Here is an 18,115-nt window from a genome sequence, read left to right as displayed (position 1 = left end):
TTAATGTCCCGCACCTCCACCTTCGTCATTATTCTTTAACGCCAACCTTACAAGATAAATGGCAGACATCCGAGGATCTTTATAAAGGAGGGCTCTTGTTAGACAGAAGGCGAGCCACCCTCGCTATCCAGATTGTGGGGATGGAACTGCCTGGTCACTCGGACAGATACCAATTTACAAGTGGTTTCCTTGTGCCCCATGATTATATTGTTGGTACATTTACACAGTAGGCTTATCGTAGCAAAGAGACATGTTGTGGAACGGCACTGGTTATGGGAAACCGCTGGCAGTTTTCTTAGAGCGTATCTGCGCTATTGTGGTAGTGACCCAGTGTTTATGTCTGCATATTCCAGGCAATATAAAGGGAGACTAAAGACGGGTTGATACGTCCCGATTGCAGAAAATGCCAGTGTGTTTGTATTATTTCTAATATCATTTACTGTGGTGATCAGTATCTTATTATCATTAACATTTTTTATATAGCGCCAACATAATCTATAGTGCTTTATGATGGCTTTGTATCTGCAGGTCAGGGAAGTAGTAGAAACATAGTACAAGAACACCAATAGAAATTCTGCTTGCGTGCACTAAACACGTCATGATAAGCCTGCAGCAAAGAATGGCGGGTCCGGATGTCTGGAACCTCTGCCAGACGTATGAACATGGGTGGCACGCGTCAGCCCAGCTCGAGCTCCTGGTTCATTAGCTCTCCATGGCACCACAAGGGATTAGAAGCAGGGAAGGCAGCAGATTATAAGGTGTGCATACATCCAAGTACTTGAGGCTTTGTTGATGGTAAGAAAAGATGCTTTTAATTGAGGTGGAGTTGCTGAAAAAGTAGTAAAGCAGTGGAGGGGCAGTGTTATGTATTTCAGTCCTGTTAGTCAGTAACACCTAAGAGGGCTCTATCTTACATGTAGAGGATGGAAAACACTATCTGTCACATCCAACTGTGACATATCAGCAGCTGAAATGGAGAGGCAGAAGAGAACCGTGACCTCACAGCAGCTGAGGCAGAAGAGAACCCTGACATCACAGCAGCTGAAGTGGCGAGGCAGAAGAGAAGCGTGACATCACAGCAGCTGAAGTGGCGAGGCAGAAGAGAAGCGTGACATCACAGCAGCTGAAGTGGGCGAGGCAGAAGAGAAGCGTGACATCACAGCAGCTGAAGTGGCGAGGCAGAAGAGAAGCGTGACATCACAGCAGCTGAAGTGGCGAGGCAGAAGAGAACCCTGACATCACAGCATCTGAAGTGGCGAGGCAGAAGAGAACCCTGACATCACAGCAGCTGAAGTGGCGAGGCAGAAGAGAAGCGTGACATCACAGCAGCTGAAGTGGCGAGGCAGAAGAGAACCCTGACATCACAGCAGCTGAAGTGGCGAGGCAGAAGAGAAGCGTGACATCACAGCAGCTGAAGTGGCGAGGCAGAAGAGAACCCTGACATCACAGCAGCTGAAGTGGCGAGGCAGAAGAGAACCCTGACATCACAGCAGCTGAAGTGGCGAGGCAGAAGAGAAGCGTGACATCACAGCAGCTGAAGTGGCGAGGCAGAAGAGAAGCGTGACATCACAGCAGCTGAAGTGGCGAGGCAGAAGAGAAGCCTGACATCACAGCAGCTGAAGTGGCGAGGCAGAAGAGAAGCGTGACATCACAGCAGCTGAGGCAGAAGAGAACCGTGACATCACAGCAGCTGAAGTGGCGAGGCAGAAGAGAACCCTGACATCACAGCAGCTGAAGTGGCGAGGCAGAAGAGAAGCCTGACATCACAGCAGCTGAAGTGGCGAGGCAGAAGAGAAGCGTGACATCACAGCAGCTGAAGTGGCGAGGCAGAAGAGAAGCGTGACATCACAGCAGCTGAAGTGGCGAGGCAGAAGAGAAGCGTGACATCACAGCAGCTGAAGTGGCGAGGCAGAAGAGAAGCCTGACATCACAGCAGCTGAAGTGGCGAGGCAGAAGAGAAGCGTGACATCACAGCAGCTGAGGCAGAAGAGAACCATGACATCACAGCAGCTGAAGTGGCGAGGCAGAAGAGAACCATGACATCACAGCAGCTGAGGCAGAAGAGAACCATGACATCACAGCAGCTGAAGTGGCGAGGCAGAAGAGAACCAAAAGGAATCTTTCCCTATTAACAAGCTGTCAGAAACGTTAATTTACATCCAACCTTTTAAGAGGAGCAAGAAAAGTTCAGTGTCTCTAGGATTACTTCACGTCTCCTGGAGGGGTGCAGACAGCCCTGTCCGGGTCCCCTGGACCTAAATGAAGGACTCCATTAATTCCATCTGCATTACTTACTGAGTCGAGTCCTTAAAAATAGATCCTCCATCAAATTGCCGCCCCATCACCCCATTTAACAGAAATAGTGAGGAAGAGGAGAACGGTGACAAAATCGATGAAGAAGTCCACACGCCAAAGAGATCAGATTGGATAACAAGACGCCGCCATGAATTAGCATTGTCCAGTAAAGTTCTAGAACATAGAACAGATATAAATGTCTGCGGTTTGCTGCCCGGGAAGTGATGACAAGTTTCAGAAGAAACTGAGCTGGGATAAAATGTGTATCATGACATTCCCTGTCACGGAGCATCTTATTTACAACAATTGTTAAGCACTCGTCAAGAGTTTCCACAGCTGGATGCATGATTTCCCTTCAATTCCCCAGAGCTAATTAAATCTCGTTTGTTCTCCCGAGAAAGGGCACTCTTAATTGATGTCTCGTACACTCCTATAGATGTCCATCCACTTGTTAATTAAGACCTGTTGCGTGTGAGCATATAATTTGTGTTGTGATAACAGCTGTCAGACATGTTTCTATGATGCGTACCGGGGTAGGAGCGGCTGTGTTGGGTGATTGTAATGCACAGCGTCAGCTGAGTACACACACACACTGCCAACAACACAGAACAACTCATATAAACCTGTACTTGCATTTGGTTCAGTTTAGGTTTACCAGCAGTCTTCTTATAACAAAATGCACAGGTCATACAACATAATCTGCAATCATACTCTGACATTGTTCTACTTGTAATAAAAGGAGCCAAAAAGAAACCTTTAAATGGGAAAAAAAAACTGTCTGGCTGTCTACTAGCAAAGTATGCTGGGACTTGTAGTTTCACAATACCTGGAGAGCCACAGGTTGGCCCAGGCCTGGAATACAACATGGCTGCCTCCAGGTGTAGATGACCTGTGCCCTTTAAAGCATGCTGTCTTTATTACTGTAGTGTGTTGAGGGGGAGGGAGGGGGGGGTTACTGAATCTACTCTGCAGAACCCTTCACTAGTATACAGGATACCACGTGTATTAATAGATACGTGCAGGGATACATTGTTAGTTTTAGTTTCATTGACATGGAAAATAATAAACATGGAACCATCTGACTGTTTCTTCCCCAACACCATCCGTGCTAATTTACAGGAGGCTATCCCGCTGCTGTGGAGTTCCGTGTCCCGGGGCATGCTGGGATATGTAGTTTGACAATAGATGGAGAACTACAGGTTGCTTAGAATGTTGATGAACTGAATAAGACCCCTACTGGAATCTCAGGAGCAGGAATGACAAATCTGATCACACACAACAGTGTATTAGTAAGAGGTGGATCATAGCCAGTTTCTTACGTGTTAAAGACTTTCTTCTCAGGCGGGAGCGAGAAGTGTTATCTTTTTGTTTCAGGTCCGTCAGGTTTGGATACTTTTTCTTTTTAGCCCTTCCCCTTTCTTGCTCCCTTTCGCACATTTGGATGACCCAAGATCTTCCCCCGTAGCCAGCTCGATTTTCTCTCATCAGCTCTGGGTCCTCTCCAATCTACAAACAGAAAAAGACAGACCATTAACGCCATGTGTACTTACAGACAAACTCAGCCTATTTCACATAGACATGTTCTGCACTAAAACCAATGCTCACTTCCTGACTAATGATTGGCAGTCCCAGCTCTTGCACCAGTGCTGGGTCTGTCAATCACAAAGAAAAATACCGGGAAGGTTGGCTTTATGAAGCCAACAGTTGCCTGGTTTAGCGGCTTCTTGACATTTGAGGCACATGCAAAGTAGAACTAGGAAGGCAGAAAAAAATATATATGTGATTTTGCGATATGGCGTTTGGGGGCACGTATTAGGGAGATTTGATTTATTTATTTTTTGATTTTTTTTTTTTCCAAGTGCCAAGGAAGATATTTAGAATTTAACCAAAAATACTTCTAAAACTATACATAGTCACACTTTATAGCAGACAGTCGTTTATATTGTACATTGAGTGTAGGAACCCATTCTGTGGGCTATTCCAACATTCAGTCCATCAGTTCACTAGAAACCACTGAGGTTCACTCCCTCTCTGACAGACACCCTCTCCTCCCCCCCCCATTATAAGAGACATCCGTCTACAAATGAGAAGACAGAATCCACAGAGAAAGTTGGTCCCTGACGGTACATTTCCACGTACAGGAATGAAACCACAGTAACAAAGCTTCAGCTTTCACAACGTTTATTTAGACACCGACTGTCTGTGGGTACAATGGGAGGATAACTTGGAGAACTAGCATTGAAAAAATGTTTTATTTCTGTCATCATACTGTGCTGTAAAGACAAGAGCAATCGTCCCTTAACTCCACACTTTTCCCTGCTTGTAACTTCTCTACCATGTCGTTTTTGGGATTCCCCCCTAACTTGAATATCCAGAGCAATGTAAAGCCAGTGATCCCATAGTTACATGCTCCACAGCGATGAACAACGGGAGGGATTGCTTCCGCACAGCGCTAGCCCTTTACCACAAATATACTCCAAGTGTCCGTCGTTCCGCGTACAAGAACGATATAGACTATAGACAGCACCTACAGCTAGGACGTCACAGTACGGCTACCTGTTGTCACATACACGGTAAGAAGTGACAACACGTTTAGGGAGAAAGAAGAAAACTATAGCACTATCATGTCATTGTCTGCTACTTGGAGAAGAATGGTCCCTACATCAGATATAGACCCTGGGGACTCTAAACCCTATGTCTCTTTATTATCTTTGTGTTTATTTAGTGTAAATATTAAGGGATGGATGCACAACAATATTTTTGTTAAAGGACATTACCTAATTGCTATGTTAGTGTTAAGCTCGCCATTCTGCAGAGTCATTGTTTGACTTTTCATTCCCATAATGCCATTATCTCATCCCAGAGCCCTCCTGTTAATCTTACTGAATAAATACAATAGATTGGGGTAAGTGGCCTAGAGCGAGGTGTGTGTGTGTCATGGCAAGGTCCTGACAGAAGTGAAAATATGGCCGAGAGCAGAAAAGAAGGTGGTAGCCATAAATATGTTAACTACATCCAGCATATACATCCCCTGTACCTGACACATAGGCAAACTGAGGGGGGGGGTTTCCTAGTGCCTGGAAACCCGCCTCCAAGCCTGGGGCACTGTATAATTGAGGTGGCTGGACCTGCTCCTGCTTCACACAGCTCTGCTTGAAAAGTGAGATCTGCGTGCACCTAACAGTAGTGCACGCAGCATTGCCTATGTATATTATGGGGATAGGAAGAGTTGGAGAGCAGCCAAGCACGGTCTAAAATTATAGCCACGCCCCCATGCATGCTGGTCACGCCCACTGGTACCGCGGTGTGGAAACCCCCCTACAACAAATCCTGCATTTGCCCCTGCTGACACAACCAGTCCCCTTTAACCCGTTATATTCAATAATAATCGTTTGATTTATTCAACAAGAATAATTTAAATAAAAACAATATTTTCTATATTTTTTCTAGTATGAATAGTTTGACTTTAATATCCATCTAATGAAGAGAAGTTAAAAAAGTGGAACTGGAAATCACTGCAGCCAGAAAACTAAAAGCAGCCTCATAACTGTGTCAGTTCCAGTTAAACTCGCGTCTCTGCTTCCTGGACCGGTGCGAGACCAATTCAGAGCCGAGGACGAGATAACAGGGATTAAGGCTCACGGTGTAAATAGTTTACCTTGCAGCAATAATAAGGCGTCACAGTTTAGTAGCGGAGTGGAGCAGGCGATTGTTTTAAACACAAGGAAGGAAAACCGCCATTCAGTACAGATAAAATGAGTGTTTGAGTCAAATGAAGAGGCAATTTAAAAGCTTTTTAGAAAAATCAATAAAATGCCGGGAAAGAGGAGCTTTTTTTTTTTTTTATTTGAGTGTTGATGGGGCCCCAAAAACCTCTTCATGTATTGTTACCGAGTTTAGTGGCCAGGGGAAGAAAATGACACAGTTTGCGGGGGTATGTGGGAATCAATACTGTAGTTAGTGAAGAGATGCTATTTCACAAGTGACTGGCCAAGGCACTGCCTCTACAGGATTGTTCCCGTACCTGGCCGTTAACAAGTCACTAAAAGCCGTAGAATCAGACACTCCTCGCCAGCGGCACAAGAAATAGCCACTTAATTTGCTTTAGTCCATGAGCCACTGGAAACGATGAAGACTGCAGATTAACAGGTCGGAGCAATCATCTCTAAACCACAGGGGTCATCTCCCAGCTGGAAGGGACCTGTGCATCTATTACCTCCTTCAGTGCCGAATAAAACGTGTTCAGGACCCCAGCTTGTTTCACAAACATGCAATATGAGCGTTCATGCTGCACTCCTCAGATGTATACTCCCTGCATTGTACAACACAGTGTAACATTTTGGCAATATACAAACGATTAAAAAGGGACTTTCCGGTAAGGATCTCTCTACTAATTATGCTCATGACTGGCCGCGTTTGTAAGGGTCCCTCCGGATATCCAAAGATGCACAGCACACGAGTTACTGCGCAGACACTCATGAAGGGGCGAGATAAATACACCACCCTCGGAACCCTCAAAACTCAACATTCTACAAGTTAGAGGAAGAGAAAACAGATGTTTAAAAAAAAAAAAAAAATCCTTGTCAAACAGTGATGTATTCCCGAGGTTCTTAAAAGGACCAGTAAACCCAAATATGCAAATTATAATGCGGTTTTATAATTAAACCTGCACTACCACCTACTGTAAAATGTCACTCACGTGCTCCTCCCCTAGCAGGAACTGTAATACGGAACTGGCCAAATCACTGCCGTTCTCCCCGCTTACACCCCCCACCCTCCTCTCAGTTGTTGGCCTAGACTCAGGCTAGAGGAAGGAGCATGTTTCAGAAAAAAAAAAAACACAACAGAGAACAATAGCTTGCACTTAGACACAAAGCATATGTAAATACAAGGTAAAATACAATGTGAAATGTCTAAAATTCTATTAGTGCATATGAACTTTAACATGTTTATGTTATTAGCCGTTTTTTCACGAGGCAAATAGTGGTCCAGTAAATCAAGTTGTAAGCAAAAAATTGAGTCACCCTACTCCTTACTGATAGCCAAAATGATCATCTTTAAGCCCAATAAAAGGGCTGGGCCAAGCACTGATACCTGTGAGGTTGGTTACCCCCCACTGGTGACCTCTAGTGGTGAGCTCTGGAACCTTAAGGCTGTTTTCGACCTTAGTGGTTACAGGGACATGAGGCTGCGAGCAGAGGATTTGCGTACTGTGCAATTAAATAACTGAACCTTACAATTTACTACACAAGACAAACATACACATTTTATTATTTTATCTAGTGTATTGTTAAAAAAACTGGACTGCAAAACTGTACAAAGACACCTCACCATTCATGGGAGGGGGCCTTCATGACAAATTAGACTATTGGATCATGTCAGTTTCTGCCGTCAGTTTTCAAGTACGTTTTATTTTAAAGCAAAATTTATATATATATTTGGTTAGGCGGCGCATCATATTTTTCTATGTAATACATCTTTGCCCGACCACCAACTCAACAGTGTATAAAACATTTAAGTCTTGATTCATTCCTAAACAAAAGTGAAACCTATGAGTGCTTTAAACTACTGTAGCATTAAACCCGACAGCCCGCAATAAGGCAGTCTGTGATTGACGCATGAGTCATAAAACTAGTTTTTAAATAAAAACCCACCCACCTCCCAATCTGTAGATGGCCCTGTGCGCAGCTTGAAGGGTAATCAGGTCAGGCTGATCACTGTGCTGATGGTATGTCAGCGCGGCTTAATGACCTAAAGACTCATTACGTCTTATACTTCACCGCAAATTAAGTGATGCTAATGACGCAAGGGGCAAAGTTTAATGGCTATGGGGTGTCATTAGGCTGGGCCTACTTAAACTTCAATTTATCACTATGTTTTATTAAAACAAAATGGTTTCACGCCACTCGGATCTGTGAACCCGTAAAAAATAAAAAAATTGAAAAACCTGACCAAGCTTGACGCCGCTAGGCAAGTCCACATTAAGACATGTTGTGGGTGTTTTGTCTTCAAACGAATACCACACAGAAAATATTTTTTGGGGTACATTGGGGACATATAGACTGATGTAGGACTGCTCAAAAGGGGCGTCGTCACTTTGGCAAAATATACTGAAGCGTGTAACAAACCTTGTTCCTTGGCTTCGTTCTCAAACGTCTCCCTGGCTTCTCTGCTACGATCTTGGGGGTTGGTCGGAACTCCCAGTTCATCACGCGGGATGATCTTCCCATGGAAAGGACACTTGAAAAAAGCATAATAAAATATTTAAAAAAAACCTTGTGCCCTTTATAACTGTATATCAATCAATTTATGGTTGGAAACAGCCCAATCTTCTGATCGTTGGTTCATTTATTGCAACCGAGCAACATCACTAACACTGGTCCCCACTGTCCAATATTAGGCTACATATTCTTTGATGGTCTAGTTGTGGTTTATTTTTAAGACTAGAAAAAGCTGAAGTTGAAAGCGTTTGAGATACATTTTAACTGGCCCTTCTGGGATCGCATTACACAATGCCAGAAATGGAAGAAATAGCGGTTTAACATACTTCCACAAGCAAAAACGACAAAAGGGATGGTAACACTTTAATTACTTTCTAGTGTCAGACCCATTCACATGCATTTTACAAGTGTTGGGAAAAAAATGCATGCAAAATGAAATTAAAAAAGACCAGAGAACATGTAACCTCACGTAATAATATGGCATCTTTTCACGGCACTAAACGTCCTGTTGATGTCATGTTGATGATGTAAAAAAAAAAACAGCGACAATTAAAATGATTATATAGTTCTAGATACACTGAAGCTGCTAGCTGGGAAGTTTATATCCAAGCCCAAGTCAGCAATAGACTTCTAACTAAAGTAACCAGTGAGCAAAACATGAAAAATAATGAATGGACATCATGTTTGGGGGGTACGGGCCACCGATAATGGTTCACTCACCTTAACCCTGTCTTGTCTCTCACACAGTGAGCCATTAGGCAATGGTGTCCGGCACTTGTGTTTCACGGGTTCAAACTTGCTGGGCAATGTGACGTATCTGGTCTTTAAGAAGGCCTCTAATTCTTTACTTTCCAATTCCTCTTCCGCTTCCCGGGGAGCCCAGAACCGATGCTGAACACTGGGCCTGGGAGTGAAAATAACCAATTCCATATGTCATTACATTATTTAGCGGTTACCCTTAAGTGTATATACCGATGACACAGTGCATTATTTTAAGGCAATGATATCTCTGTTTTCATTGACAAACTCAATATAGGAAACTTGCTAATTACTTGTACCTTGTGCTTGCATTACACAAGAATGACCAGTACATAGCGTCATAGATACAGAAAGAAAGCCAGTGATTTAATGCAGGCGGAGATCTCTGAGCGTGATGTAACTACAACGTAGTAGGAAGCCAGGAACACCCATAAGTCACATATTGGTGTTATACTACCTGCTGTTACTAGCAAGTTACTGCATAGAATGTAACCCCACTGTCTGCAGGAGCATTGTGCCATTCCTCAAGCACTGCTTGCTTCATTCAATACGCAGAAATTAAAATGCATGGAGGTCAATGGAGCGACCTTGACTGACCTCAAAACTGTAAAGTGGGAGAACACAATGAAAGCTGGGTGACCAACTATAACCTTAGATCCGTATATTATAAACACAACAACTCCTTTACCTGCAGTCATGGTATGTCAAGTTTTTTGTGGGTCATGAATGGCAGTCAACCGCCAATGAATTCCTCAGCTCAAGTTTAAACCTGCCCCCTAAGGCAATTATCCCCCAGTAAGGGAACACAATGGAAGTACTCATGTCAGAGATCTCAAGTTACGTACTAAAAACCCAAATATGTCTAGATGGAAGGGAGAGGACATTCTAGTTTATACATTTGGGGTACAGCTGTTATGCAGAGTTCCAAGAGCCAGAAAGGAAAAAAAACGGCTGCTGTCCACCAATATTCACACATACATGCTCACCAACCAGTTCCTCCAATAGTCACTGTGAGGAGCAGTGATAAAGAGGAGGCGCAGTTGGGAGTGTGTCCGGGGTGATTTAGTATATTTTTCGACCTTGCGCTCCTAATTATGGAAAGATGAAAGTCTCAGGCATTGTGTATAACAGATCCGATGTCTGTATGTTCCTCTGTATCGGTGTTATGGCCACCAGTGCGGCATAAACTTGTAGAACTATAGCAGTAGAGGTCTTCACCTATAGCAGCTGCCTTTCCCGTAGAGACTGGTTATGCTCACAGGTACTCGGATGCCCCAGGACTTACACTCAGTGTAGTACAAGTTTATGTTCACACGGCAGCGCACAGGTACAGAAGGTAATACACGGAGTAGGGACCAGCCAGAGATCTGCGGAGTGCACCAAGCACAGGTGGAGACCTTAGGTGCTAGCTGGGTCAGGGGAACAGGCCAAGGTTTGGAGTCCGGGTACAGGCAGAAGATCTGGATCACAGGCAAGGATTCAGGGTCCGGGTACAGGCAGGAGGTCAGGGTCACAGGCACAGATTCAGAGTCCGGGTACAGGCAGAAGGTCAGGGTCACAGAGAAGGTTCAGGGTCCGGGTACAGGCAGGAGGTCAGGGTCACAGAGAAAGTTCAGGGTCAAGGTACAGGCAGGAGGTTAGGGTCACAGACAAGGTTCAGGGTCCGGGTACAGGCAGGAGGTCAGGGTCACAGACAAGATTCAGAGTCCAGGAACACACAGAGGTCATACACGGGAAAGCAATCTAAGGTTAAACACCAACACAGCACAGAAGCAGGCAGCAGTACTGAGACAGAACGCTATAACCGGCAGTGAGGCTCAGTCTGAACTGCCTTAAATAGTACAAAGGGCCAATCAGGGCAAAGCCCTGCAAGTGCTCCCACAGTCTGCATAATTAATTACTGGCACTGCAGCCAATAAAAGAGTAGAGTGCCCAGCAGTGATTTTAAACTAATCAAACATAATTGGCTGAGCCAAAATAACCCTGCGCGCGCGCCGGGCTGTTTGACGACTGCTGACAATCAGAGAACAATATACCACTATAACCACCGGTAAGGCTATACTAACAGTGTGAAAATTAATCTTATAGTACAGGTAACAAGGAAGACCAGCATTTTATTGTGGAGAATCTGTGCTGGTGTGTGTCTGACACAACTTAGTATACAGCACAACCATATTTGCGCACTCTCCCGGAATGTTCAGGATTCTTCTGAACTCCCGGAGGAGCTGGCACTCTCCCAGAACCTGGACAGAGGCGGGGCTTAACCACGTGATTCGCGCCCTTGAGCCCATGTTACACAATTGTGCGACTCACGTCAGGGGGGCGGGGCTGCAGTGAGGCAAACGTATCACCACCCCCCCCCCACCTCCTCCTCCCACACTTTCCACCTGGAGGGGAGAGATGAACCATTTATAAGTATTGCCTGAAAGCAAATGATTTCTAAAAGAAATGGACTAAACCCTAAGTTTGGCAGTAAGTCAAACTATTTAATTTACATTAGGGGACCTTATTAAAGTGTATCTGTCACCTACACTAAGCAGCTGCTGCCATTCTGGACGCAGAACCAATATCTGTGGAACTGCACCCTACTGGCTAAAAACTAATGGCAGCACCGAAGCACGAGGAAGACATTGCCTCATACACAGCCATTTTACAGGCGGAATTAATATTCGTTAGAACGCAGCCTATCAAAACACAAAGCACCAGTGACATCACTGAGGTACAAAGTAGGCAGCAGCCATTTTGGGGGCTAAACCAACACTCCTCAGAATACAACCAAGCAATTCACCAGAAGCCTCATTAATGTGTGGTTAGAAACCGCGTGAGTGATGTCACTGGTTCCCAGTGAACTGATTGGCTGCAGTCTCGCAAGCAACGGTTCAGCACACACAACGGCTGCTTCCGCTACGCGCAGGCGATGGCTGCTCTTCAATCAACCGCTTTTGGTTTCTTTTATGACGTTTAGACCATCGTCAGGCTGTAACTAATTTTCTGCATCAACAAATGTGGAAATCAGCATTGTCCCATCTGCCGCAGCCAACGACGGACAGGTCTCAGCGCGTCGCTATAGATGAATGCATTATGCCTTTACTGCCCTAACCTGACATAAGTTTAGCTGCAAATTCATCTCGCCTAGAAAGCAATTAAACGACACAAGTATGTGGTCAATACTGCTCTGGCGGAGATAACCTCACTGTGTAGGAGATGAGGTATTCCAGGAGAACACAAAACAGTTAAGCCGCTGGTCAATGTGTGTCCTTAAAGCTGTCAAGTGAGGGGGGGGGGGGGGGGGGGGAATTTGAGGTGTGACAAGAATAAAACCCTCCGAGACATATCTGTCAGTGACTGCGGCTGCGTCACACTCCAGCGCCACCTAGTGGAAAACATTCACATACTCCGTGGAATCGAAAAGTGACCCGGCTGCGTGAAAGGCAAGTACACTATTCACCATTTTATTATCACATAAATGAAAAGCACAAGGACCTAAGGGACGGCGTTTATGAAAACGCTTTCTACACGTTATAGTGTACAAATACAGGTGTTGCCCATAGCAACCAATCACGATCCAACTTTCAAAGTACAGAAAATGCAAACAAAAATCTGATTGGTTGCTATGGGCAACACCACCTTGTCTACACAGTTACCTTTAGAACTGTATAAAAGAAGTTAATGTAGGAAAGAGGAATTATTCATGTCTAGTAATCCTCTGACAAGTGTGTGGAGCGCCTCCTAGTGGTCAGGCTTGGATTATGCCCAGGTCCAGGGGTTTCAATACACACTTTCCCCTGCACTATGCATGATTAAGCTAATTATTTTTTACAGCTTAGAGTGCCGTTAAGCCGGATGTTTAGCCTAAACTCATTTTAAGAAGAAAACAGCTTTTATGGTTCCATTTAAAAACTGGGATTTGAGTTCGGCCTAGCAGACATTGCCATCTCTGCATGCATCTTCCCCAGCCATAAAGCGGTCAGGTCGTCTCTGGGAGGAAGTAAATTATGTTGTGTTAGTTTGGCGTCTCGGTAGTAATAAGCTCCGCGGTTCAGAGGTGTGCCCTCTGTTTTATGGCACAGCATAAAAGGGAAGCCGTACACCAAGTGCAAGACAGCCTGTGAAATATGCTTTTGATTTCACCTGTGACTTGAATAAGTCGGTTGTAAAATAAAACCAGCGTAGCTCGGACAGCATCCAGCCAACGTGACGATTCCCTGTCCCGTCCGTCTACACTACACACTAAAGGGCTAATTGAAATCATCTCTGTATGAGCGACTGTAGTGGAGATTAGTATGGAAGGGATCTTTGTATACAGGCGCACTACATGTACACCGGGCTTGTCACACATTCCTATAATAAGTCTTATTGCAGACCAGAACTGTCACATTACACAATAGGATGAGCAACCTGTGAATAGGGTAAGTGAAGTATAGATTTATGTCCGTCTGTGTTATCTTTTAGGGGGCTGGGGGAGAGGGCAGAATGGACTTTTGGTTGGACATATATTTTTAAAGAGATGATAACACATTGTGGTTGAATCATTGGGATAGAACAATGCAATGATTTATTAGTCACTGTATTCCTGGGTATCTGGGTTATGTTATGGGTTGTTGTATTTAAACGGTTGTCCACTGGGTGTCACAACCCCAATTCCTTATTAATTACACCCCCCAAACCAGTATAGTACATTGGCGAGTGACCTTTATTGGGAAAGCTGGTACCAACTGCCAAGTTGTGCCAACTAGCAGGGCAAGAATGGAGACCTTTGGGCACTGGAAAACTAAAACTACCCGAAGCAGCCAAGGTAAGAGATGTACATTAATATTACTTTTATTTATATAGCACCAGCATATTCTGCAGCGCTGTACAATGTGGATTTTATTCAGTTCCTAATCAACTTTGCCTATAACAGGTACAGACACACACACACCAGAACCAAATTACTCTGATGCCAATTAAGATACCAGTATGTCTTTGGACTGGGTGGAGAAGTCGGAGGAACACTAGTCATGCAGACACAAGGAAACCCCACATATGCCACACAGATGGGACAGCGGTCTTTTAAAATGTATACGCAGCCACACAGGGCACTAAATATACTAGTCTTACAAAGCAATAATTATATGTATTTTTACAGGAAATAAAAACCTCTTTTGGCACAGCTGTAATTCGGAGGCTATAACATGCCCCTACCAGTCTGACTACGTACCCCTCGTATGCTCTCAGCCGTAACGATCCAGATCCAGCTTCTAGGCCATTAGTGAGAAACGTCTATGTTCTTCTCACTGTAACTATGATTACTTGTGGTTCCTGGCCTAATATTAGTTTATAAGCTCTCTGGCCAGGACATGACCCCCCCCCCCCCTCCCTCCCATGGAACAAATCAGTTTAAAAGAAAAAAAAAAAAGAAAGAAAAAAAAAAGTCTTCCGAAACAAATACTAATTGGATTGAGAACGTTTACATTCCCGGGGTCACAAATCCCTTCTTGAGACAAAGAAAAACACTTTACTGACCTAATTATTTTGCCAGCTGTGGACTGCTCGTCCCCCCAGTAGTTTAGATCTATCCCGCATGGGACGACAGGTGCTCCGGATAACTCTTCTTCTCGCTTTGTGCATTTGCTGCTGGGCTCTCCTGCACTGAGGTGGACACGGAGAAGATTAGCAGATGGTATTAAACACACAGTTCATTACATGGGCGCAAAGTGCAATGACGTGTTGTGACCTTCAGCGAGCAGATATGAGCATTTATCAGTATTATGTAGTCAGGCATATGAAAGCGAATATCTGTGCATTTCAACACGTATTCTACTTGATAAAATACCGCCCCAGAAAAGTTAATTTACTTGTGGGTGGAGTTCAATAAGGAATGCCCAGATCTACTCAGCTGGTGTCCAATGTTGTCCTAGATCTGGAAGACCCCCTTAAGGCCTGGACAGCCCAGACCCTCCTCTCTCCAACCACCGCCTGCCTATCTCATGTGAGTGGGTCGTCTTCATCACTGCGGTATGTTTAAATCCAACCTTTGTAGGAGACCATGAGTACAGCGCTAGACAGTTCAAGACCTAGGGCAGAACTGGCCAATCTGTGGCTCTCCAGGTGTTGTGAAACTACCAAGTTCCAGCATGCTTCACCAGTAGATAGCTAGTTGGTGGATAGCAGGGCATGCTGGGACTTGTAGTTTCACAACACCTGGAGAGTCACAGGTTGACCAACCTTGACCTAAGGAGAACCGCTGGATCTATAGGAACACCAGACTTAAGCCAAGTAGAACTTTACATTCTAGTATAACTCACTGAACGTCATAAAACGAACCTCATACAACTAAGCATTTCACATTTTGGGTGTCTTGTATAAAAGTCATAAGTTATAGTGAAGAAAAACAAAAGTGATTTCATATGATATCCAATTACATTATAGCGCTCTCATACGCTCAACTATCTGTAACGTAAAAGGTGATGTCCGCTGTACATGTTCCTGAGAAGTAATAAGTTGGGGTCTAGGCCTTATTGCCTGGAGAACATACAAGTATTGGAACGGTGTCACCTGACTGGATGGACAGTCCAGCTCTGTCTGTAATTTCTCCAGGCAGCAAAGCCTGGAGAAGAGGAATCAGCAGGTGGCTCTTCAGTAATGTTTCCAGAGCAGAGGCCCCGGCGTCAAGTCTAGATAGTGAGATGCCGACCTCCGTATGAGGACATTTCCTTTAAACGCCAGCAGTGCATTGCCCTAAAGTAGCATAAATTTATCTTTTCTGCAGAAGCCCATATTGGACATAGGTCAACTATTTTCTGTAGATTTGTCCCATACACCGGGCAGTCCCACCGTACCTGGATTCTGGAGGTGTCACGGCTGCCAGTTTGCCCCGCGTGATGTTGAGTGTAGCAGAAGCACCGGTGGGCTCCAGCTTTTCGTCGTTCCTCTTTCTCCTGAGAACATCAGGACGTTTCTCTACGCTCTTCTCTGGCGCAGATGATGCAGAAGTCGTGTCAAGACCTGTCCCAATAACCACTGTTATTACTTAACAACACAACAAAGATCACAGCAAATACAAGCCTATAAACATACACAATGCACGCTACACTAAAATGATAACGATCCCGTTCTACAGACAAGGAAGGATAAATGTGTACGTTGCTTATCTACAATCGAGACAGACATTTTCTGAGCCAATATTCGAGAGTACGCAGCCTATCATTTCACTAGGGACAGCACTGAGGCATTAGGAACCTCGTGTCTCAGTGATGTTACCAGCCGCTAGTGAATGGATAAACTGCATTCTCTCGATTAAAAAAAAAAGAAAAAAGGAAAAAGAAAACAACAACCAACCATTAGAAAAAGACAAATATTTAGCATTTTTAAATGGTTGAATATCTCGTACATTCCTTTATAGAATTGTATTAAATTGTTTGAATGTAACCGTAACGCGGTCAAAAGATTTCTTTTTTTTATGGCTTAAATGACCAAATAGCACCTATTTGCTGGGAGAAATAGAAAGCGCTGTGCGCTGGGGAAATCAATCGATAATGGGAAATAGAGAGGCAGGCCGCTCGGCTCAGAGATAGCACGCGGAATGCTGACATTATTGATTTTAGCCAGTTCAGCTGGTCTGGTAATTAAAATGTAAATTTGAGAAAGAGATTATGTCCTGATAGAAACGGTGGGATTAAAAAGGATGATAAAAGCCCCTGCGTGAAAATTCACTCGCCGTAGATAAAAGGAGGCTGTATGTAGGGGGCTTAACAGCTGTGTGGCCTTACTCGAAAATAAACAAAGTATGTCCGCAGACAGCTCTTGAACCTCTCGTCATGGATAAGAAGCAATGCTATAATTAAAGCTCATTATTTGTTAATAGAGCTGATCCTTAAAATATGTAGTAGAGGTCTGCAAAATCTGATACATAATACGGATTCAAAATTCCTACAACAGCCACTAAAATAGATATACACACACACAGAGTACATATAAAAAGCATTCAACCCTGTATATTTTCTTACAACATGGACTCAATGCTTTTGTTAGGGAGTTCTCAGCATTACACACTGCAAAACACTCTAAAGCTACATAAAACAAATCAACTCTATAGCCCCCCCCCCCCAATTCCAGATATAAACCAGACAATAATTAGTATATCAACCTTCGACTTCAGAGATCATACAATTCACTGATTGGAGTCCACCTGTGCATAATGTAGGCGTTTCCAATTGTTGTAACAAAAAAAAATAAAAAAAAAAAAAATTCACAAGGGTCTGTGAGGTCCGACAGCTGCTTAATGCATTTCTAAGGAGAGCTTCATCATGAAGATAATCATTTTTTTAAAGTAAATACTAAAAAAGGCTTCTGTACAGCACTAAATCAGGAGCTTCAAATATTACGATTTCAATTATTTACTATTCCTTGGAGCAATGTCAAGTCCATTACATAAAAATGGAGGAAATATTTGCCTAGAACATGTCCTCGGAAACGGAGCATCCAGACGAGAGGGCACTTGTTAGGGAGGTCACCAAGAGGCTTATGGTAACTCGGACAGAGTTTCAGTCTCCCATGGCAGATGAGAGAAACTGTCCATGGGACAACAGTAGCCCGTGGAATTCCCAGGTCTGCACTTTATGCGAGGGTGTCAAAAACAGAAACCATTATTGCGGATAACTCGCATGAAATCATCTGTGAGACCCAATTGGAGGGAGATTCTGTGATCTCATCAGACCAAGAGTGCTAGATGCTGTGTGGTGCAAGCCCAGAACATCACTCCAAGAACACCATGCCTACTGAGAATGGCGGCTCGATCATAAAGCTATGGGAGAGCTTCAGGGACTGTGAAATGCGCCAGTCTAAAGGGCAAAACGAAG

General features: G+C 44.1%; 1 protein-coding gene across 4 annotated transcripts in view; it reads right to left on the bottom strand.

Moving 5' to 3' along the window:
* UVSSA (UV stimulated scaffold protein A) overlaps window positions 1–18,115 on the bottom strand; it is a 59,933-nt gene that overhangs the window by 1,017 nt on the left and 40,801 nt on the right. The window contains exons 9-14 of one of the 4 annotated variants that reach the window (XM_075194144.1): window positions 16,097–16,262; window positions 14,781–14,906; window positions 9,237–9,420; window positions 8,407–8,535; window positions 3,615–3,783; window positions 2,311–2,469 (exon numbers count right to left, since the gene is read on the bottom strand). In XM_075194144.1, the coding sequence (XP_075050245.1) occupies window positions 2,351–2,469; window positions 3,615–3,783; window positions 8,407–8,535; window positions 9,237–9,420; window positions 14,781–14,906; window positions 16,097–16,262 (893 nt within the window). In that variant the 3' untranslated portion in view covers window positions 2,311–2,350. Of the gene's footprint in view, window positions 1–2,310; window positions 2,470–3,602; window positions 3,784–8,406; window positions 8,536–9,236; window positions 9,421–14,780; window positions 14,907–16,096; window positions 16,263–18,115 lie in introns of those variants that run through there. The other 3 variants (XM_075194143.1, XM_075194145.1, XM_075194146.1) reach the window with 3 other exon arrangements.

This window comes from Mixophyes fleayi, chromosome 1 (genome assembly GCF_038048845.1).
Source record: "Mixophyes fleayi isolate aMixFle1 chromosome 1, aMixFle1.hap1, whole genome shotgun sequence".
Lineage (NCBI taxonomy): Eukaryota > Metazoa > Chordata > Amphibia > Anura > Limnodynastidae > Mixophyes > Mixophyes fleayi.
This window is presented reverse-complemented; position numbering and strand designations above follow the sequence as displayed.